General features: G+C 38.3%; 1 protein-coding gene across 2 annotated transcripts in view; it reads left to right on the top strand.

Annotated features, from left to right (window-relative positions):
* The window catches only part of LOC135459280 (transducin-like enhancer protein 1), a 76,749-nt gene that overhangs the window by 29,454 nt on the left and 22,836 nt on the right, over nucleotides 1-24,459 (top strand). For both annotated transcript variants that reach the window (XM_064735064.1, XM_064735063.1), the window contains exons 7-11: nucleotides 10,557-10,761; nucleotides 11,514-11,530; nucleotides 19,450-19,566; nucleotides 22,610-22,663; nucleotides 24,280-24,432. In XM_064735064.1, coding sequence (XP_064591134.1) covers nucleotides 10,557-10,761; nucleotides 11,514-11,530; nucleotides 19,450-19,566; nucleotides 22,610-22,663; nucleotides 24,280-24,432 — 546 coding nt within the window. The remainder of the gene's footprint in view (nucleotides 1-10,556; nucleotides 10,762-11,513; nucleotides 11,531-19,449; nucleotides 19,567-22,609; nucleotides 22,664-24,279; nucleotides 24,433-24,459) is intronic.

Raw genomic sequence — 24,459 nt, 5'->3', positions numbered from 1 at the left:
GCAGCCATGGTAGGGGAGTGTTAATGCACCTTGGGGAGATGTCACTGGGCTGGAAGAATTCCATCTGCTGGCAATGCCCTGCATCCTTGCTGCAGGGCTCTCCCTGTGTGCCGTGGGATGATCCACAGGGGCTGCCCAGCCTGGAGAGGCTGCTAGTGCAGGCCTGCTCCGGTGAAAATGCCAGTCCTGCTGGCAGTGCTGTATGATTATTCCCTCTGTGATAATGGGAAATCCTGCCATTTAAGAATTATCACTAAAAATTTGTTAAATAGTTCATTGCTGGTCACTTTGGTGGAAAAGCAGCCGATGGGCTTATTCAGTGGGTGTGGTGGAGAATCATTTGGGTGAGGCCACCCACACCTGTCATTTAGTGTTTACAAAAGTGATCTGAAGTGTATTATCTCTTATCTTTGTAATTCTGGTGCCTGGGCTTGCCCTCGAAGATGCCAGGAGAAAAGGCAGTGAAACCTAGCTGTTTACAGTAAGACAGGAAGGCCCAGAGATAAGAGTTGCTGCTCAGATTTGTACGAAGTGAAAGATAAGAGTAATTTCTCCCTTGCAATATATAGTGGAAATGTGGAAAAGAATCAATGATAAATAAATTATCCTTGAATATTAATTTTAAAATTCTTTTTGAATTAGGAAGCACTGAGGACCTATTTCTTAGTTCTGTAGGTGTAAAACTAACTATATAATTAAAATTAAAGAGTGGGATTCTGTGATTCAGCAAAAATACTATGTATGTACTGGTACTGGCCATGTAATTAAGAGCAGCCCAAGCCTTTCTGGTATTGGAAGAATTTTATTCTCTTCATGTTGAAAAAATTCAAAATTTCTCATAAAAGTAGAAAATATTTCAGAATGCAAGCCAAAGAATACATATATTCAGAATCAAAGAATGGGTAAGGTTGGAAGGGACCACAGGGGGACATCTGGTCCAGCCTCCCTACTCAAGCCAGGTCATCCCAGAGCACATGGCACAGTACTGTGTCCAGATGGTTCTTGAATATCTCCCTTGAGAGAGACTCCAAAACCTTTCTTGGCAATCTGTGCCAGTGCTCAGTCACCTGCACAGTAAAGGAGTTCTTCCTTGTGTACAAGTGGAGCTTCCTGTGCATCAGTTTCTGCCCATTGCCTCTTGTCCTACTGCTCAGCACCCCTGAGCAGAGCCTGGATCCATCCACTGACACTCTCCTGTGAGATACTGCCAGACACTGATAAGCACCCATCCGTCATTCTTCTTGAGGCCTCTCTCAGCCTTTCCTCATATGGGAAGTGTTCCATTTCCCTAATCACCTTAATAACTTCACCATGTGAAGGCTTCACTAGGGCTGAATAAAGGGGCAGGATCACCTCCTCCACCCTGCTGGCACTGCTCTTCCCAATGCACCCCAGGGCACCGTTGCCCTTCCTGGCCACCAGGACACACTGCTGGCTCATGGACAGCTTGCTGTCCACCAGGAACCCCAGGCCCTTCTCTTCAGAGCTGCTTCCCAGCAGATCAGCTCCCAGCCTGTGCTGGTGTCTGGGGTTGTTCCTCCCCAGTGCAAGACCCTGCTTTTGCCCTTGGTGAGTTTCAGAAGATTCCTCTCTGCCCATGTCTCCACCCTTTTGAGGCCCTTCTGAAAGACTGCCCTCTGGGGTATGGCCACTGCTCCAGCTCTGTGTCATCAGTGACACATTTGCTGAGGAGGCATCTGTCCCTTTGCCCGAGTCACTGATAAGCAAGTTAAACAATAGTGGAGTCATTTTGAACCTTGGGGTACATGCTTCCAGTCAGGCTTCATGTTGTTTGGAAGTCGGTTCATGGACTACTTTGAGTATTTTGCTGGACCTTCTGCATCTTTTTTATTTTAATAGTTAAAGTGACAACAAGAGCTTACTGTACTTGCAGTGGAGCACTGAAATACAGCTTCTCTGTCTTATTTCTTACCTTAGAACTGAAATTATTTGTGGGAAAAGGGCTGTTTGGGGAATGTATGTGCAAGCTGCCTTTATCCCTGTATAGCATCATTTTCTGTTTTATGAAAGGCAATTTATGCAACCCTTTACTGCTTAAAAATGTTGTTGTGGAATTGATACTTATTAGTGTGGTTTGCATTGTCTGAACAAGCGAAAACAGGAAATAGGAAAAATTTTGAAGAGCTTTCTGTTCAGAAATTTAAGACTTGAGTTAACTTACATCTTCTTTCTGACTTGGATATTTGCTTTCTGACATAAATTCTCTTCCCACTAAAGTTGTGGGTGTAATTTGGATTTTTTTGTGGGAGAGGAAAATCAGTGTGAAGACTCCAAGACACTAACTTGTACATTTCCTTTAATAAAGCATGAAAAATTAACAGGATTTCACCCATGAGACAGTTGGGCCTTTAAGTAATCGTGCCACTGACACACAAATTCTATATGTGTGAAAAATATGGTTTTGACTAGCTTTTGCCAATGTTGTCCTTTTATGGACTTAAATTTCTGTAGTGCAATGACATTTCATGTGGTTTATAGATGGAAGAGACTTACTGAAGACTCTGTTCTTTGTTTCTGAAGGGACATTCTCTTCCCACATTAGGCACTGTGGCTTGTATAAGGATAGTTCTCAAACAACTTCTGCTAACCCACATTCTTGGTTCATTAACTAGACATGCAGTGGTGGGCACTTTAGAGTTTGTTTACTGTTGTGGAGTGTGGCTTCCTGTCAGAATAAAGGATTTAGAAGACAAGGAAGCAAGGAAACCAGATTGACCAAAATAAACAAGTATTTCAAAGGAAGTATTTAGAAAATTAAAAAATTATAGTAGTAGGTGACTCACTTTGATAAAACTTGTTTAAACAGGGAGACAACAGTAAGCAGTGAGAATTGGCACATGGTCTAGTGGCAGGCCTGTCACTAGCAGGGGGCTACAAAGTTGGTTAAGGAACTGAACCATCTCACTTATGAAGAAAGGCTTACAAACTTGGGTCTGTTCAGCCGTGGGAAGAGATGACTGAGATGACATAGTTGATCCGTATCTGGAGGGAGGGTGTCAGTGGATGGATCCAGGCTCTGCTCGGTGGTGCTGAGCAATAGCACAAGAGACCACTGTCACAAGCTGATGCCATGGAAGTTCAATTTGAATATGAGGAAGAACTTTTTTACTTTGTGGGTGACATAGTGCTGAAACAGATTGTCCAGAGAGGTTTTGGAGTCTCTCTCACTGGAGATCTACATGGACACAATCCTTTGCCATGTGTTCTGGGATGACCTGGCTTGAGTAGGGAGGCTGGACCAGATGTTCCCCTGTGGTCCCTTGGAGCCTCAGGTGTTCTGTGATTCTGCAGTCTGCAAATCATAAAATTGGTAAGGTTGGAAGAGACCACTGGAAGTCATCTGACGTACTTGCCCCTGCTCAAACAGGACCACCGAGGATGAGTTATGCAGGACCATGTCCATACAGCTTTTGAGTTTGTTCAAAAATGGAAACTCCAGAGCTCCCTGGGTAGCCTGTGCAAGGGCTCAGTCAAAAATGAGTGTGTTCTAATGTTCAAGAAGAGCCTCCCATGTGTTAGTCTGCACCCATTGCCTCTTGCCTTTCGTCAGGCTACCATTGGTGATAGGCTGTAAAGGTAAGGGACTGGGGAATGTCATATGAGGAGGGGCTGAGGGATCTGGGACTGTTTGTATTGTTGGATGCTCTCTATTTTGTTCATATCTCATGCAAGGAGAAACTCAGAACAGGATATGGTAATCCAGCTGTAGTTTCCACAGTGAAAAGTAGAGACGGATCCTCTCTCTAGACCTGCTGCAATACTTTGTCTGATGCAGCCCAAGACTCACCTGCTTTTCCACAAGGGAACATTGCTGCTGACTCCTGCACAATTTGGTATGGAAGGACCTTTTCTGTAAAGCTGCTTTCTAGCTGTGTGGATCCCAACATAAATGAATTCATGGTATTGTTCCTCCTGGTGTAGGATATTGCACTTGCCCTAGTTAAATGTTGTGAGATTCCTGTGAGTCCATTTTTCCAGCCTGTTGAGTTGTCTGTGAATGTGATCTCAGCTGTCTGGTGTATCAGCTGCTCTTCACAGTTGTGTACAGTCAGCAAAAGAAAGCAAACTCAGACCTTAGTTTTGTAAATTGCTGCAGTGGTACTGAAGGTTAGGACTGAAATAGGTCAGAAGGAAGTGTCTTGTGGGGACTATTAACACACTTTATTGGTGATATTATCAAGGAAAAATAAACATGTAGAAGCATCAAGAAGGAAACATGACAGCTGCTGCCAAAGCAAAATTGGGAAATGGAGCAGTAAACAATGCATATTTGGTGTTTCATAAATAAATCTGTTTACCTATGATAGAAAGGTTTGGATTGGAAGAAACGTTCAAAGATCAAACCAAAACCCTCTGCCATGGGGACAGGAACACCTTTCACAAGACAGGTTGCTCAAAATCTATCCAAACTTGACTATGAGCACTTCCAGGGATGGGGCATCCAGTGGCTCACCACCCACTACATAAAAGTTTTGTCATTGTGTCCAATGTAAGCTTACCACCTTTTAGTGTAAAGCCACAGCCTCTTGTTCTGCAGCTACAGGCTCTGGAAAAAAGTCTCTTTCCATTTTCTTACAGACACACTTTGTATCTAAAGATCTCAGTAAGGTGTTCCTGGAGCCTTCAGGCTGAACAAGTCCAGCCTTGTATTTTTTCCTTAGGAAAGGTGTTCCAGCCCCCTCAGATCGTTTTTGTGGGCCTTCTTTGAACCTGCTGTAGGCCATTAATTTCTTTTTTGCACTATTGACCCCAGAGCAGGGCATGGTACTCCAGTAAGCATCTCATGATGTAGAGGGAAGAAGAGGAACAGAACCCCTTCCTTTGACCTGCTGGCCAAATCCTTTTGATGCAGCCCAGGATAGAGTTTTGTTTCTGGGCTGTAGATGCAGTAATCAAATGATTTATCTTCTAGCCCCCACCAATCCTTTTCAGCAGGGCCATTCTCAAGCCCTTCATCCCCCCAGTCTAGGAATTGTCACAGGTCAGTGCCAGACATTGCATTTGGCCATGTGGAACCTCTTGAGAACCATATAAGATGGTCCCACTTCTTGGACCTGTCAAAGTCCATCTTGATGTCACCCTTTCCCTTAAGTGAATCAATTGCACTGCATGGCTTGGTGTCGTCTGCAAACTTGCAGAAGGCACAGTTTTTTCAGTCCCATTTCCTGTGTCATTGATGAAGGTATTGCGTAGTGTTGGTCACATTTTGGGCTTCTGAGGGACTCAGCTCATTCCTGTTTTCCACAGAGGTGTGAAGCCATTGACTCTTTGGGTTAAGTTTCATTGACTCTTCAGATGCAGTTCCTCATCCATGTAATAATCCATCCCTCAATGCACTATTTCTTTGAGTGGCAAGAATTTTGTGAGGGGCCGCATCAAAGACATGCTAGAAGCCTTAAGTAGATGGTATCTTTTACTCTTCCCATGTCCACTTTTGTAGAAGAATATGAATATATTCTTCCAAGTGCTTGTTTGTTGTCCTGAAATATGTTCTTCCCTATAGCTGAAATACTCTTTAGAAAGTACTTACAGAAATTTAAATGTAAGTATTAATTAACAGCTTAGAGTGTCTGTTGAGTTTCCTCCTGCCTAATTTGACTGTTCTTACAGTGGATTGTACATACAGAGCTTTTGGCTTTTTTTAGGATGAGGGAAAAAACAGGATGTGAAAGGAGCATAGTCTTGAGTTACTTCCTTTTTTGAAAGGTTATATTTGAAATATTGGTTTTAAGAATATTTCTAAACAGTGATGGAAAAGGTTATTCCTTGATCAACTACCTGTATGTGCTCAGACAGTGTCCCTTTTGTGTTTAGTGGCTGCAGATATTTGATGCAGGCACTCATTTCCTTAAGAAATTCAAGGAAGCAAGTGAAAGACTGTAAGATGTTCCTTTGGTAAGGAAATGAGTGTGATAATGAAACTGAACACAGTAATATGTGGTTTTTTTCTCATGTCGGCATGAGTTGAGCAAAATCACATTTCTTCCATTTTACAAAAGTTGACATGAAATAGTATCCTTTACATTTTAGGTCTCTAAATGTCTTGTGTTTTCCAGATATTTTTTCAGAACACCTCTGTGGAACTTGGAGGCAACTGTTGATAGTATTACTGATGCTAGTGCTGATAAGATTTTGGAAACATTTTTCTGTGTTTATTTTTCAAGTGTTTATTTAGAAAAAGCCCAAGAGAAGACAGCTCTTGTAGTCTGGGACAAAGCATAACCTTTTTTCCACCATTCATTTGCAGTAACATCTGACTTTTTAATTCAGTGCTTTTCAAGAGATACAGAAGAGTACATCATACATCTGTTTAAGAACAGAAGAATGCTCTAAGTACTTAATGATAAGGAGTAAAAACCATATATTTAAGTGAAAAAGGTGTCAAAAGTAAAATCAGGTGTTTGAGACCTCACCAGAGCTGCTTTAATGTGAGGAGTAGGATTGTAAGAGCTGTTTTTCTGTCTTTTATGAGCAAGGAGCCTAAGGGAGACCTATCACTGTTTAATTATAGGAGCTCTGTTTCACAAAGACATACTAACTCTGTCTTTGGAAGTCTTTGTCGGAGATTGAAAATCTAATTCTGCATTTTAAGTCTGGATTGAAGATCTCTTCATAGCTGGACTTTGCCTAAAATGTGGGAGTTAAAAAGCTGTACTACCTTTAAAATTGTTAGGAGGTGCTTGCTCAGGGACAGTAATGCTGTTTTTTATATGCCGAGTTTCGATCTTTACGGTTTAGTTATGGAGACACTGGGAAATAAAAAACTGAGGCAATAGAACCTATATCTAAACAGTACAGTAATATGAGTTTGTCATTCCATTTCTCCCCTTGCAAATAGGAAGAACTTCTAGGTTTGTAACAAAATGGTGGGTGAACTACAGATAATTTTAAAATCACTGCTGTGGCTAATTATCTTAAGTGCAGTCACTTAAGTATGCATCATTGCACTCTTCTCTACCTTCCCACTTTCCTCTGAAAGTGGACACAGCCTTTGCTCTGCAAGTAATGATAATAATTGGTACTAAGACAGACCTGTTACTCATCCTTTTTTGAGCACATTTCTTATGGCAGATGTCTAGTTTTTAATTAACTGCTAATGAACATGCCTAGTAGACCATGATACTGCTGCCAGCCTACTCCGTTTTATATCTCACTGCTGCTAAGCTCTTAAAAGGTTACAGAGCAGGCATTAGTCTTTGAAGTGATGGGAAAGTGATTATATGCATAACATAATTATTTGTAGGATCTACTATGGCAAATGTTAGTTACTAAATGCATCTGGTGAACATTGCTGTTATCCCTCTCCCTATTCTTTATTTTTTTCCTTTGTGTGCAGCACATATTCCTTTTATCCCTTCTACAAAGATAATACAATGTGCTTTTAAAAATTAAGGTTTTTTAAATAAAAATAATATGAATTTCTGGAAAGGATCATCTTTATGAATGATCCTTCATCTCTTAGGGAGAACTTCAAACCTGTTATGAATAAATAACACATAAGCAATAAATCAATGTATTGAAGCCCTGAACAGCGATGAACATCAGATAATAAACATAAAATCATGATATAACACTGGTGGCTTAAAACACCATAATCAGGATTTCAGTTATAAGTCAGTTTCATGTAATGCCATATTTACAGATCTTTGTGTACAATGCCTGTAACTAAACATTTGCAAAGCTACAAAAATGTGCAGGGCAGCTTTGCAATGCACTTGCAACTCTCACACCACACCTTGCCCATTGCTCCCCACTATCTGTGTGCAGCACCACCAGAGAGCACAGGACCCAACCCTTCCACTCTCACCTTTAGAACCTCTTATCTGTTCAGAACCATTTATCTGTTCCTCATTTCTCAGACTATTTTCATAATGTGTGGTATGTAGGCTACAAACCAGAGCTGGAGATATGGTAGGTAAGGTGCCCCTGACATTTCTTAAAATGTTAACTTGTGCTTCTTGAAATCAAGTGTCTTAACTTGTTTGCTAATTAAACCAAGCAGGATAGAGATGAATAAGGGTTATCCTCCTACACTTCCCAAATAGTAGGGGCAAAAATGGAAACAATTTAACTCCTGTTCCAGGTTTCAACCTTCCTATGGTCACTCTGCAAAAGAAGCTAGTTTGGGCTTAGTGCCGGAGAAGGGAGGAGCCTTTTTGCCATGAAACAAGTTTGGAAGGAATAAATAAATTTTTATTTTTAGGAAGTTGCACATAAAATTAGGTAATGTGGGGTGATAGTGTAGCTGGGGACAAGTAAGACTGATGCCAACAATGCTGCACAGTACTGCTCATTGAAGTTGCCTCAGAGCTAGAGTGCAGATGACTGACCTGGCTGAAGTGAGGAAGGAAGTGACTAAGTTACCATCTCTGAGAGAGACACCCAAAATATCAGGTTATCACCCGTTTTGAGGAAATGTGCTGGAAACTACTGAAGTCTTATTAAAGTCAGTGTGGAGAGGGATGTCATATTGCTCTTTAGAGGCTGGATTCAAAAAACAGGCAAAACCCCCAAACCAAACCTCTGCAGACCTGTCAGACCTTACAGTGCTCCTTACTGATAGTTCTTCACTTAAGTGAAGCTTTACTAGCAAAAACTGGTTGATATTGTAGAAAGTGGTCTACTGTGTTAACTACTTTAAAATCAAAATGGTTCCTAATGCTTCCTTCAAAATGTTGCCTTTTGTAAACTCATTAAATTAGAAGAATAATAATAAGTTCTCTTTTACCTTGTTTTCCAAACTGAAAAGGGTGATGATCAGATGTATGTTTTGAAGTGTATACCAGCATGGCTTTTTATGCAGCATTCAAAAATAAATTCCTGATATGTGTGTGAGAAAGATTTGATAAATATGTGGCTTTACAGAATTGACTAAATGCATTGTGGTAAATTTAAAGATTGAAATTTAGAGATTACAATCTTTATTGTAATTTAGAGATTACAAGACAATTAAAGATTGTCTTGTAATTTAAAATAAGTAAATGCACGACAGTTAGGACAGCAGAAAAGTGAAAAATTAGCAAGTGCAGTGTAGAGTTCTTGAATGTCAGCCCCTGTGTCTGCATAATTTTATAAACAGCTCAAGGCATGTCTTGAGATGGGGTTATGAGAAGTAAAAGTGTAGGAGTTCAGTAGTAATATATATAAATAGTGATAAATAAATTCATTCATATGCTGGTAGATGTTATACAGGTATTGTTGACTGGTTGTCTTGAAAAGATTTCATACGTAAATAAACAGATTAAATATTGCTGCATTATTTTGAGTAGAGGTTTTTTTGGTGTGATGCATGAGATATTGTAAACTGCAGTCCAGGAATGATTTCAGTAGCAGTACATGTAAAAATTTTACATGCTGCTGCAGGACCACTAGCATTCACCTGGTCAGAGTTGAGTTCATCCTGTTCAGACATACGTTTTTTTGTCTCCTTTTCGATCCTGTGAACTGGGGGGCACTTTAGCTTTTGCCTGGTGTCTGCCTTGAGCAGAGGGAGAGTGACGAAGGTGGAGAGGATTGTTCTGTCTTCTATTCACATGTCCAGACACAAGGAAGCAGGAGAGAGGGGCAGAATACCTGTTAACCTGGAGCAGATTATGGGAGCTATGACTAAGCTAAAGGTGTTTTTGAAGCTTCATTTTCTAAAAAAAAAAACTGTGCTAAGCATTTTAGGCAAATTAAATGGATAGCTGAACTTGGTAAACATTAATAAAACCATGGAAGCTTGAACTAGAAAATATCTTAATATTTAAACTATGGGGAAGACATTCTAACATTAAAACTCTGTTTCTAAAATTACTTACGGATTATTTTAGCAGATTGGTTACTGGGTTGTGTGTCCACTCATTATGATTTTGATCTTGCAAACTCCTTTTAAAAGAGGTGGATGTATTCATTAATACCATGTTTCTTGTTGAGAACTCCATGCTATCTAAAATACCTGGATTTTCAGCTCAAATCTGGCTCCTAAACAGAGCATTAAGTCATGAATAATTTCCCCTCTTTCCCTTAAAAACCTTGGCTAGAATAAAATACAAATGAAACTTTACTAATATGGAGTTCATTGTATCTTTTACATTCTTTAATATTTAGGATAGAAAGGTACTTGCTGCTTCCAGACTGGGGAAAGAGAGGGATGTGAGTTTAAACCAATCTTGCTGCTGGAACTTTTTTTTTTCAGAGTAGTGATACGGCTTTCTCTGGAAAGGGAAAGGTGTTTGATTCTTCTGCTGCTGTTCTGTGTTGTCAGAGATGCTGTGGCAGGCAGTAGCTGCCCAAAACAACCCATAATTGCTGAACTTATGTGTCAGGCTGCAAAATAAGTTTTTCTGGGATGTGAGCAGAGTTGTCCTCAGACAGCATGATACAATGCACTTATATAGTGCGGTGGGTTAAAGGGGGGGGCTAGACTAAGAGGAAACAAATAAATGTCAAAATTCACTATAGATTCTCAATAATTAACCAAACTTCTGCCTTATCCTTCCCAAACTGTCTGCTGTACGTTGTTCTTCTGGGGATGATTATACCACTGGGAACAGCAGCAGCAGTTGCAGGCTCAGCATCTCTCCCATGGCCACGGACCTCCAGTGCCTCTAACACCGCATCCATCAGGACTTCAGCCTCCAGGAATCCCTCCACTTGGAAGCAGTGCTGGCCTTCTTGCCCTCTCCAGTGCTTTGGGTGGGCAGTCTCACTTGGCAATAAAAGATGACAAGAAGCATCATGATGCAGACCACCACAGAGGTGAGAGGCATGGCAGGCCTGATTAGGACATTGTCAAATTTGCGCATTGCTGCAAATTATATGCATCTCTAAAGAATTCAAGTTACATAGAACAAAAAAAAAAAAAAAAAACGTTGGCAAACTTTAAAATGTCTGCATATAAACCACTGAAGAAAAATTCAACTTGGAATTTTTCAGTATTTTAAAGGGGATCACTAGGTGTCACCTGCTCTATACTTTGCAGGGCCTTTTGACATCCTGGTAAATGCTTAGTTGTAATAGCAGTGGCCTGCACCATATTGTGGAAAATTGTTAAACTGCATAATGGTGATTTTTTTCAAACAAAGTAATGTTGTTAAATGGGTGGGTGGGAAAGTAGGGGGAACAAGAAGTTAAATTTTGGAGTGAATGTGTTCAAGCAAAGGATTTAGATAATTGCATCTGTTACTTTAGTTTCATAAGCTTAAATTCTAGTACTCAGTTAAATATTGGGCAAAATTGCACTTGACTAATTTTTGAAAAGAAAATAATTTATTCTGTCATGAAATAAAACTAGGCTTTGTGTATGGTTAAACTGTAAATCATGTTTACAAAATACTGTAATTTTCAGGAAATCACTGTATTAGGAATGTGCAATGACTTATATAAATAAAAGCCATTTTAAAACTGTTTGTGGCTTGTGTTCTAATTTTTTTCCCCCCTTTTTTATTTCTGTTCTTGCCTCTGTGTCTGAACGGGCATGTCTGTCCATTTCTTGGTTACTGCGGGAGCAGACAGAGAGCCAGGCACAGTAAGTACCAACGTCCCTGCTAATGTTTCCATTTCCAATAATGTGATAATCAGATGATGTGCTGTTTGTCTGTTTTGTCTTCCTTTTAGTTATTTTCATGATACAAGGTGTGTGTGTTTTCTGTTAAGATATGTCTTGGTTTATGCGGGACCCCAGATCATCTGTTTGATGGACTGTACAAAGGAGTCTTGTTTCTGAGCAGAATGCTTTTAGGTAAACTCGAGCTTTAGTTTGCTTGTTGAAGGCAGAAAGGGGGCACAAAGTTACAAATCAAAAAGGACGTTGCAAATACAGCATTCTTAGTCCAGAGTTGAGATTTTCAGTCTCTAGGATTTTCAGGAATTAAGAGTTGGAGAACAGGTGAGAAATTTAATTGTGAGAATTTTAAGTGTGTCATGATGGTGTTTGGCCCTAGGAGGTTTTTTTAACTGCATCTGTTGAAGCCATACTAATGTCACTGCTGCTTAATTTATGCTTCAGGTATAACTCCTACAGTGATACTTTTTTTCCTGTAGACAGAAGCTGTAATAGATTTGGCCTTCTCTGAAAATCCCTCTAAAGAACTACTTGCTGCTTTTCATGCTGTTTGGTTTTAAGTGATATTGCTGTATTAATCTGTTAGAGATGGTCATGTGCAACTTAATTCAAGTAACAAAGCTCATTCTGTTTGTTTACGTCAGAGGTGAATTTGGGCTCTGTTTTGTTCCTTTTCACAATTACAAAAGACAAGAACTAGGAAAAATTATTTGACAGATAGTTGTACAGTACTAAATTTCTGACTTTTATTGCTGCTTATTTAATATATATAAAAATTATTTCCAGTAAATAATTGCTTGACAATTATTTACTGGAAAGTATCTGCATATCTTTTGCAGCAGTCTTTTAGTTTTAGATTACTAAGCAAGAAGCATTCATTTCAGCTTGCTTAATGTTATTAATGACAGTGTGTCTGCAGAAATAATTTTAAGTTGGGTTTTTTATTAAGTCTCTGACTTATTCAGGGCTTTTTGCTCAGTGTGGGACGTACTTCTTTGAGTGCTGTTAGTTGACTGCAGGAATCCCCAGCTAGTGGTGGCTCTGTGTTTTGATTTGATATGTTTCATGTCCTTTCCCTGGTCCCAGCTTCCTGCCCTGTCCGTCATGCAATTTGGTTTAATTAATTTTCATTTTAAGTAATCTTGATCGAGGGTTTGAATTTAAAGTCAGGTTCTTAGCATTGTGAAATTTGGACTCTGACTTAATCTTGTAGCTGAGAGTACTTTTTGCCTATGGAAGGAAAAGTATCAAAAATTAAACCTCACTTTTGGGTTGTGGGAGAGTTGCAGGATCACTTGCTTAGTTAACTATAGATCTAAATTTTACTTAAACTATGTAAAGTTGTTGCTGCAGTTGCTTCTGTATCCATATGTCTAACTGATGATTGCTTGCTTATTACTTGCAGCAGAGTGTTTTTATGTTGGTTTATCAGTAATTAACTTTTAAATAATCTGAGTCTTTATATCATAAAGGAATTTTGCCATGTGGATACACTGAGTTTTGCATACTACACTATGGTCATTCTAGTTTCTTTTTGGCCTCAGTGCAGGATAATACTGCATAGCTAACTTAAACTTTAGTAGCTGAATACGGGTGAACTTGAACTTAAAATTCTTAAATACATTGTTACATCAAAATCTTAGCAGTAAAGGACCCCTTCAATGAAAGAATAACTCAAGAGATAGTTAAGTTCAACTCTATGACTAAAATGATCAGCTGGGAATTATGGGCTCTTCAAGCTTCTCTAATTCTCTTACATTTTTAATGGAATTTTCTTTTAATCTAAAATATAGTTTTAAGGATAATAGAATATGGGTCCCAAGTACACAAGGGATAGCAACAGGTTTGTTTGGTTGTTTTGTGTGGTTGAAATCACTTTATAACATTTGGGTCATCAAGATAAAATCAATTTGATTTTCAGAACAGAATTTTAAAAGTAATGGTGCTGCTAAAAATCCTGACAGGGATGCTTTCATCATCCAAGCCACCAAACCCCAGGCAGTTTGTAAGTTACCTGTATCCACCATGATGTTTGCTGTTACTGTGCAGTTCTACAGTATGATTTCCATCAAATATGTCTAGCATGACCTTCAAGCCCTATCAGTAAAAGCTAAAAGCTGGAAATGCCAGCTCAAAACGTTAAAATTTAGCGCCTGTGTATGGGGTTTTAAATTGAGGTTTTGTGACATAACTTTGGGTTAAAGTGCACTGTGACAGATTGGAGCATATTAATTTTTAAATTAGATGTGGATTTATTTTTTTAAAGTCTCCTTACATAAGCAGTAATGAGCTTTTATGTATTGTATATGGAGAAATAGACCAAAATGAGTGACATTCTTGTATTTATAAATTAATATACAGACATGGTTTCATCATTTTTTATTTTGGCCAGTTTAACTACTTTTGTTATATCTAAATTAGCATGACGTTTTTCTTGTATATATTAGCTCAAGTTCCAGAAAGTAAAATTAAGAAAAGTTTTTTGGTAAATCTCACTCATTTGTCTAATGAGTAACATATAAGTTAGTAATAATAGTATACTTCCTACATGAATGCTAAAACTGTGTTGTCAGGTTTAAATTACATGCCTAGGTGGGTAATGGCTGGTGGGTTTTGACTGATTTATCTCTTAACTGTCCCAAACTGGGTCGTGTTATTGTACAAATGCAGGCATCCCTTCTAATGTGGCAAATTCTGGCTGCAGGTAGTGAAGCCAGACGAAGGAAGCAAGTTTTGCAACTGAATCTGAAAGCTTTGGGAGGTACCAGTATGAAAGAACTTTGATATCCACGTTTTTTTCTTTAGGAAAGGTGCTTGCAGCAGTTTTCAAACTCATTGTATGTTTTCATTTATCACTTGTGTTCCCACTAGTCTAGTATCCTGTTTGGACAGCACAGAAATGCAAATGTTTTGATGCACTCTGTTGTAACAGTAGTCATTTTCAGACAGTGAAATCTTACTTCATTGTGTGCTTAGGGTTTACATTAGTTGGTATTTGTCTTTTGTCCTCATGAAAAATACTGAGCTTATTTTCTAAGGCCTAGGAAGTATTCATAAATTTTCCCAGATATTTTTTTGCCTTCATTGTTAAGTGTAAACATTGCTATTGTTTTGTAAAGCAAATGCTCTTTTCCTACAGTTGAAAAATATTCTATGCCCTGAGCTCTGTATCCTATTCTTTATCTCCCCATCTTGGAGAAGTTGGGCATGAACAACTGAGTGCTATTTCATTGAAGATATTATGTGCAAGCTGGTTTTGTGTTTTAATTCTTTCAATGGGGGAAAGAAATTCATAAAAGTTGTTATATGGAAGTCTGTGGTACTGATCAGCATACCACAAGTATATTTCTTGGATTTTTTGAAGAAAGAATGGCTCCAGGGATTGCTGATATATAAGAGCTCTGGGATGCTAGAGCAGTTGCAGTTTAGTTTGTAGCTGATAGAAGGCAGCATAAGGTTGATGACAAAGGGCAATGGGTTTGAGATGGTTTGATAAAAGTTTTTATGGATACCTTGATTTTGACAACAATAGCTCGAAAATACTGAAATCAACTTATTCTTTGTTAATGTAATCTGATTGTGAACTCAATATAAATTAAAGTGGTACTTGAAAAAAAGGAGAGGTCAAGTAGCTTTCCATCAGGAGTAATTTGACACAAAACTTACTGACTTCCTAAGTCAGCTTTTGGGTTTTTGACATGCGTGTTTGCAGTAAAGCATATTGAACAAATTGAAGTTAGTAATTCTGGAACAGAATAGCTTTGAGTGCAATCTTCTTTTGCCTGTCTGGGGGATATTAAAGTCCATTTCCAGCATCTACTCTATTCCTGTCAGTGAGTCCTAACAAGGAGCAACTGGTGTTTTGGGTGTAGTTGTTAGACTTGATCCTGTTTTGCCTACTCAGCAAGGAATTGTACCTGTTCCTGTCCATTTGTGCATATCTGTAGATAGCACTGGTGTGTGGTGCAGTGGCAGGGCAGAGGCCCCATGCATGGTTAAATAAAACAAACACAGAGGCTCCACTGAGCACAGCAGGCAAGCCCAAGTCGTTAGCTGTGGTAACTGGCTGTAGTGGCTGAGGGATGTGCAGCGAGTCAGGGAATGGCCAAGCACAGAGCAGGCCATCACACATCTTTGGGGAAAAGGGGAGTGAGAGGACTAAGGAGCCCAGCACTAGAGAACATCTTAATTGGGACCAGGTGCAGTTGAACCATCTGCACAGATGTCATGTAAATACTGTCATTTAATTGATGTAATGATCAGTATAAAGTCAGTTGTCAGTTCTGCATGTGCTATTCTGTATGAATTGTCTGTGCTGTATTATAAGTGGGGTAATGGGATAAATGAGGTGCTCTCAGCCCACGCCTCTGGCCCAGTTGAGGTTGGGAAGTGGTTCCTGTGGGGAGCAGTGTGGCAGTCAGAGGTGCATTTGAAAAATGTGCATTAGATTGCTAGTAGGGAGCCTACATTCTTACTGTGCATCAGGACCAGGTTTTTGTTTCGCATTTGCCTTCTGGTGGTTTCAGTATTTAACTTTTGCTGGCAGCAGAGTTGCTTCCAGATCGCAAGTTGCCTGTTGTACAGCATTTATACAGTCTGGTAATTCTGATAGGAAAACACATGAAACTGATTTTGACCACTTCCTCTGATCTGAGCTTCATGATTGGTAAATGTTGCATTGGTAATCCTTAATGAACTGAACTCTTAAGTATGAAAGGAGTATCCTCAGTCATGTATCTAATCTGTTGAAATTAAGACAAAATAAAATTTGATGCTACGCAGTTTCTCTTTAGAATATAAACTGCATGCATGTACATATATATATATATATATATATACACACACACATTATTGCCCTTTTTGCTGAATCATTATTGAAGAGCTATCCCAGATGAAAATTTCTGTAGAGTTATTTTAAACAACTTACAACCAAATTAAAAATTCTTGTCCCACTTTTGAAAATAAGTCAGTTGTTAGTAGACCTAGTTAGGAGAACTAAACAGATCACTCTTCAAAAGAGAAAATAAGGAAACTCTAATGTTGTGAGGCTGTTGCTGCTGCCTTCTGGCCGGCCCTGTTTGACAGTGGGCGTACAGCAAGTATAAACTCTACCAGAGCTAAAATGAGGAAAGGTGGCTTTTAGTATGTTCTCACTGTTCTCTGAACCTTATCATTACAAAGGTAAGAGATATTAATAAAGGCATCTTTACCAGTTCTTGTATTTTCATTTATTGAATTTGTTCTTCAGTGTTCTGGATTTACTATTTGCACTATTGTAAAATATTCATATTTTCACATTGTTGAATGAAATCTTACCTATTTGGTAGTTTGAATTATGGTAGTAGTTTACAGTAGCAAGCTGTTTTTTCTTTACCTGGTTTTAGTCAAAATTGTTAGAACTTTCTTGAACTTCTATGGGAAACAAAGCAGGAACTTTTTAATTTTTGAGTTTACTCATAGATTTTGCCATAAAAAGAGCACGATCTTATTTGCAATTTCTGATGTAGCTGCTGGGAAATGTAGAGCTGCTCTACAACAGCTTCCTAGCATGGATGCTCTGATCACAGAGAACAGTGGTTTAAATTAATGTGGTAAGTTATAGAAAAGTGGTGTGAGTATGACCACAGAGGATATGTTTTGCAGAATAAGCTTGTGATGTAATTATATGTTAGTGTGAGAAACCAGTCTTTTGGAGAAAAAACAAATCTAATAATCTTTGTTTGGTGTTTAGGACTCAGTGGGACCTGGCATTTCCTATGTTATATTTCACAGTTTTGAAATTCGACAAGACAAACAGTATAAAATATTGTCAGCATTGTTTAGGTAGAGTAAATTTAAAAAGAAAAAAAAAATCAGCTATAATAGTTATGCCTATAGGTTGTCACATTTTGCAAGCTGTAACTCCAAATAGCAAGCTTGCTAAATTTTTTCCAAGTGTTGCCTCTTTGGCACCTTTCTGCTCTTTCCTTTTTTTTAAATTAAAGTGAGGAGCTGACTTTTTTTCTCTTTACTGCATTTGCTTTAATTATTTTAATCTCAATTCTTCAGTAGAAAAATAGAAATTTTTAGTTATTTTTATTAAGGAAAGTATCATCTCTTAACCAAAAGACTTTCTTCCTTAAGAGGAAGAAACCTTCTGGTCAAGTTTTAACTGACATCTTACTTCTTAAGGTATTTCTGCTGCTTCTTGAGATGTTTCTACTGCCACAAGCATGATGGATTTAACATTAAAATGTTGAAAATTAGTTTTAATGGTTTTCAGACTAGTGAATCCCTGAGTTTGTGTGCATCTGGGAGGAGATAAGGGGTTAAATTCCGAATGTATTTGTCAAGGCAATTAGTTCAATGATCCAACAAGCCCACCTTTTAGCCACAAAACATTTCGGTAAAGACATTATTTTGAGCTTCTTTATTCTGAATTTCAATAGACCCTCCTATATGCTTTATGTAAGCCCTTTGGCATTTGTTTAGCTTGAATAGTCATGAATAAAAGAGCTTAGAGTTGGCTTTAAAGTGCAGCTTCTGAATTAGGAAAAAGAGGATTCAGATTGCCTTATGTACCCTGTTTCCTTGTCCTTCTCCTTGGGGCTAAACATTTGTGTTTGAGCAAAACTATCTTGATGTCTTCAGGTTTTGAAGGGGAAGCTATTCAGTGCACAGTTCACTGGCTATTTGTATAAATTTATGATATATTAAGGTAAATATCTGTCTCTTGGGTAGATCTAAATATGTCCTTTGAGGGCTTACACCGAAGTTCATGTTGGTATTAGACTTCTCTCTTGAGAGAGATACGTGTCTGGATGTAAACGCCTGTTTACTTATATATTTATGTGAGCCTATATTTATTTATCTAAGCATGTACTTGGCTTTTAGGATCTAGGCTTACCAGGTCTTTGTGAAAGGAGATTTTTTTCTCAACCCATTCAGTATTGTTCGCAGCATTAACACATCAGTGAACAAATTGCCCTCTTGCATATGCTAATCCTGCACTTAAAAGAACTCATTGTAACACATTTTAATGCTTTAGCTGGAACTGAGATGGAGATGGGAATCGGGAATCACAGGCATATCAAATTGTCATGTGACTGAAAAATGTCTAAAATGCTCTTTGGGTCAACAGTTTGTACTTAGCATAACTTAGCATGAATGAAAGCAGTCCATGTAGTTTGAGGAAAAGATTAGTCTTTGCTTTTGTCTTTTGTGTGCCTGTGTTGGCCTCAGTTTTTCAGATCAAGTCTGATTAAGCAACACTTTAGCCTTAATTTCACACTAGTAGTGAATGTTATGCTGGAAGTAAAAATATTTGATCTTTGTTTGCAATCCATTTGTTGAAGGAATCAAATTGGAGTTAACTCCAGCTAACAATTGATTACTGCATAACCGTATTCAGCACATAGTTGTTATTTTAGGCATTAAAGGCAAGCTGCTGTTTATCTGTCCATACCTGCAGGTGTAGGTACCAAAGCTTCATCTATTTATGATGCTCTAAAAGTGACTGATCAATCGGATTGTGTAGTAAATCCCTTTTATTATATGTAATCTGAACATTAAAAAAATAATTAAATTGTTACTTGCTCATGAATAAACTGCAAGCCGCCTTCTTCTCCTAAACAATAAATTCAGTTGAATTAATTAGTTAAATAGATGGTGACTGACAAGTGAACTAAACTTTTGATAAGTTGAACAATGAAAAGCCAAGCTTCTTAGAATATATGGAGCTGTATATGTTTGCCTGGAGGACTTTGTTTTGAATTAAATTGAATTGAAAGACTTAAGTATGTATCACGTTTCTAAAACATCTATCACATCAATTTGAATTTTTATGAATATATGGAGGAATCCTAAAAGGAATCTTTGATTGACCTTGGTTTTTGTCTTTACAGAGTAATTCTCTGTTGGTCCCCGACAGTCTACGAAGCACAGATAAACGCAGGAATGGCCCTGAATATGCCAATGACATCAAAAAGAGAAAGGTGGATGATAAGGATTCCAGCCACTATGTAAGCAAATCTGTGTCAAGGAAATGATTAATTAATTTGCACATACTGTGCTTGTATGAGGAGTAAAAGAGCTGTGAAGACCAAGGCAACATTCCTATAGATGAAGTAGTACATGAATATATGTGCCAGAGAGGCACAGATTCAAATCTTAGGAAGGGCTGTGATTCAGTAGTTTAGGATATTGTGAAGTAATAGTCCTCAATAGGAGTAGCTGTTTGGGATTCACTGTGCTCTGGGGCATTTTTCAGAGTTTGAGTGACATTCTTTCTGGACTCCTCTAGAAACTGCAGGTTTGTTTGAAATGGAGAATTTTGTTATTGAGAGGAGTTGGTAAATTTTAATGATAAGTAGTTATTACCATGCTGAGTTATAATTACCATTACAAATTGCATATGCTGTCAAGCTGTACCAGCTTACTGAATTTTACTTCTGGCTGATAAGGCAATTCCAGCAGAAAGCAAATTCAAATGTTGAAAGTTCAGAGTTTTGTGTTCTGCATTTTTAGCTAGCTTGCTTGTTGCTTGGTTTTAAAGAGACACTTCATTGCAACAATGTGAGTGAACATCAGAAGGTTCACGTAGGCTTTTGACTTCACGTCTAAATTCTCAGCCAAAACACAGGATGGTACTTAAACCGGCCTAAGAAACTAGGACTGGTGTGAGAGAGTACTGAAAAGCAAAATTCAAATCTATTAGAACATACTGCACTTTAATACAGCAATAATGGGGCAAATTATCTGGTTTATGTGATTCGGATCACTAATTAGTTCTTGGTTACTGAAACCCAAGACAAAATTAGGTGCCATTTTATTTTCTCAGTATTTGGAAGGGTAATTTTAATTTCTCTCCACTTGGATAATGTCTTTGAGCAGCTATTAGATATTTTAGTGCTGTTAATGGCTTTACAAGTTGTTTTTTCCACCACTTTCTAATAATAATGTTTTGATTACAGAAGGGTTTGGCAAACTTCCCCATCTTACTCCCTCAGCTTTAAGGGTTTGATACTCTATTGGCATTTTTCATTTTTAATGTTTGGAGATTAAGCATTCTTAAGCTATGCTTGATATAAAAAGGAAGGAAAAGCGTAACTTACTTGTTTTTCTTGTGTTTCTACCATAAGGAAATGTAAAGGATGCTATTGCACAGTAGAAGCAGTTTTTAATCCACATTTTAAATGTTTTTGCCCTGTTTGTTTGACATGGACTTTACAGCTAAAGGCAGCATCAAGTTAAAAAATATCCAAGGATATTGGAAAGTTCCAGATTTATTCTAATCTTGAAGACAAGTGTTTTTGGAAGGCCCACCAATTAAGCAAATACAGATCTGCTGATTTTGAGCTCATTTTAGATTAATCCCTTGTAGCAACAAGGAAATACTGCTTTTGTCAAAAGGCACATAAATGAGTTCTGGGACCTGTAGCTTTTGGAATAATAATAAAAAGTGAATTTTTTCCCCCTTTTTAACTTTTGACTAATTTTCATATTAGTACCGATATAGTTTCACTGCATGAATTTATTAGTGAGGAGACTTCTGATATTGGTAGAAGTTACTGGAGATGCCTTTGATAGTCCCAGGAAGTTTCTGTTTATTAAGATGACCGAGTTGCTAGGGTTCACTTAAACATGGCTTTGCAACTATTTTTGTCCTCCAGAGGGGCGTTTCTGGCAAACCAGTGCCCCTTCTCCCACATGCTCCCACCTGTTCTAGCACTCTGGGTGCTTCATGCTTCTCAGGAGATGGCAGATAAATGGAGCTAAAGCTTCCAAGTCTTTTGTTTTCGCCTGTTGATTGGATAGCTTCCTGAGTTGCAAATAGAATGACCATTGGCGCTCTTGGATCCCTAATATCCCTATTATGTTATTTCTTGGCGCAAGATTCAGCTGTTAACAGAAGGGAAGGGTTGAAACTACCTGTTGATTAGGGAGCATTTTTCAGTTCAGTTTTTGTGGGTGTTTCTTTTGGTTGGTTGGTTGGTTTTGGGTTTTTTGTTTGGTTGGTTTTGGGTGGCTCGGTTTTGTTTTTTTTAAAGCATTGTGGCCTGAAGTGAGAGAAAGTATTGAGTTTTATGTGTGAAAGCTCAGACACTTTGAAAGCAAGAGATGGAGGATAGCTGAGCAATCTTGTATGTCTGGTTTGTTTGTGTAGAAGCTTTTTAACTAAAAGTACTTTTATTGAAAATGTCAAACTTCTTCCCACAAGAATTTAAGTTTTGACATTCACTTCATTTCTTTGCTTGATTTTGAGTCAAGACTTGCCTTCTGATTGAAACACTCTGGGGTGCTGTGGAAATCACTAGACCTCTGTATCGGAATGTGCCTACTGGGGCATCCTGGCCCCTGTTGGAGAGAGGGACCAGGAGGCACTACCATGACAGCAGTCACTGGTAGACCAGCTCAGGTGAACATCAACCTAAGTGGAACACTCAAAATGCAATTTGACAAGCTGCAGTAGAACATTTCTGTTTAGGAACATCCAAGTATTTTGCTTTTCTTGGGCAGAAATGTTGAAATTCTTTGGCATTTCTGAAGTTTTTTTCTTCCCAGAACTTTTGATTTCAAAACTTGCCTTTCTGAAAAAGGGGGGAAATGGTACTATCACTTTAAGAAAGATGATTCATCAAACAAGGCAAAAAGCTCTATTTTCCTGACATCTGTTTTTTGGTGTTTTTCCAGGTATGCACAAACAGTACTTTCTCTAAATTAACACAAGTTTAGTGTATGAACAGAGTACCTTTCTCTTTTAGGAGAAGTGATAACAACTGTTTATGGTGGTATTGAAGGGTGGATTTTGGACCATCTTGCTGACTGATGATGAGATCCCCATTCTTAAACTAGTTCTACCTTACTTGGGTTTTACTATTATAGCAGAAATAAGGTGTTGTGTTTCTTTTTTAATTATTGTCACTGCTGCTAATAACTTAATGACAGGCTGTTTGTTTTTTATTTAGGAAAAACAAAAAATGTCTGAGTAGACGTGTAGTTTTTTCTGTCTGGGCTCTTATTGTACTAATTGAAATGAACACTATATTTATTTATTTTTAATAGGACAGTGATGGGGACAAGAGTGACGATAACTTGGTTGTAGATGTATCCAATGAGGTAACTTTTTTCATTTTTGTAGTCTTGACGTTTGCCCAAAGGTGAAAGGAAAAGTACATTTAGTTGTTAGAAGAAAAATAATCCTCTGTGGATATGTTAAAATATTCACAACTTCTCCTTTTTATTAGTACTATGTCTTCCTTTAAGATTTTTCTAGTTGCCTTCTCAGTTTTTTCTTCTGCTGCTTTGTCCAGGTCTTCTCTCTCTGCAGTTAACATTCTGACACTTCACAGCTGCCCTGTAGTGTAGAGGGTTGTGGTGAACTGCATGTGGAAGGCTGAGGTTTTCAAACTCCTGTCTTTGAATGAAAAAGGAAGACATTATCTAATGTTCTATTTCATAGTAGGGTTGTTATTTTAAAAATTACCTTAAAAATTGCTTGTATTTTAATCTCCTATGTTAAAGACATTTTCCATAAATGCTGTTTTTCTAGAATGAAGTTATTTTACAAGATTGTAGACATTTTTACGAGATTATAGACCCTTTTTTTTTTCTCCATGGTTGAGATTTGGTAATGGCATCAAGGTAAAGGGATGGGTTGCCCCCTTTTCTTCATCTTTTATTTCCTGTAGCACACAGATTTAGGAAGCCTGAATATGGTAGTGAGGTTCTTCAGGTCTGTGAAACGGAGAGAAGCTGGTAGGGAGACAAGAGCCCTCAGTAGCCCAAGGTGCCCAAACAATGTCAGCCAAGTAGAAAAATGAGTGTCCAACTAGTGATTTTACTAATCCTTTCAGAAGGTCGGCGTACAATGAAACTGCTTAATAATCAGTCAGTAGACTTATAGCCCTTTTGTGAGGTGTGATTTCTCCCTGGTGCTATTCTTATGAGCCAGAGGAGCGTGGAGAACCTGCAGAGCTCTGATAGCATTGTAACTCATGGGGCTGGCTATTTCAAGTTAAAGTAAATGCAGAGAGTGCCTCAGGAACAGAGAAAAATAATCACCTGAGAGGTGATTTCAGTTTTTCTGCAGATGTAAGTGGCAAGGCAATTACAGATGGTGTTTAGCAAAAATGTGGCAGCTATTATGGCATATAAAGATCCCTGTATGAGCCATTCCACCTAAGAGCTGGACTCAATGATCCTTGTGGGTCTCTTCCAACTCAAAATACTGTGTGAAATCTGTGAAGGCATGAGTCTGCCTCTTCTTCTGAAGGTAGAGATAAGCAAGGTTTTTATCACCTATAAGAGATTTTTGAAATGTTTATTGCAACTAGCAGAGCATGGAGAACATACATGATAAAAACCGTGTCAAGTTACTGCAGTTTCTGTTGGTCTTCCTTACTCTTACCACATTTGCTGCACTTTCTTTAGTTTGTACTTAGGTATGCTTTGCAAACTGTGCTTGAAAACAATTTATGATTACATGTAGTGTACAATAAAAACAGATTGCTTATTATATGACTTCATGTACTTCTCTAGGTTGATGAAGGGATTTCAGGTTTTTTTCTACAAAGATAACAAAACATCTTGTCATTTGCACTCACTGTTTAAATTCTTCTAGTTTGGTGGGGTTTTTTTTGTGTTTTTTTTTTCTCCCATAGACTCCTTAGTGGTGTTTGTGTACCAGTTTATGACACAGTTCTATGCTGTTCTTCCCTTCCCATTGTTTCTAGGATCCTTCTTCCCCAAGGGCAAGTCCCACTCATTCACCCCGTGAAAATGGTATCGATAAAGCCCGCCTGCTGAAGAAGGATGCCTCCAGCAGCCCAGCATCTACAGCTTCTTCAGGAAGTTCCACTTCCCTCAAATCCAAGGAAATGGGTCTGGTAGGTAGCAGTCAGTGGTCCAGCTAG

The sequence above is a fragment of the Zonotrichia leucophrys genome, chromosome Z (genome assembly GCF_028769735.1).
Source record: "Zonotrichia leucophrys gambelii isolate GWCS_2022_RI chromosome Z, RI_Zleu_2.0, whole genome shotgun sequence".
Lineage (NCBI taxonomy): Eukaryota > Metazoa > Chordata > Aves > Passeriformes > Passerellidae > Zonotrichia > Zonotrichia leucophrys.
This window is presented reverse-complemented; position numbering and strand designations above follow the sequence as displayed.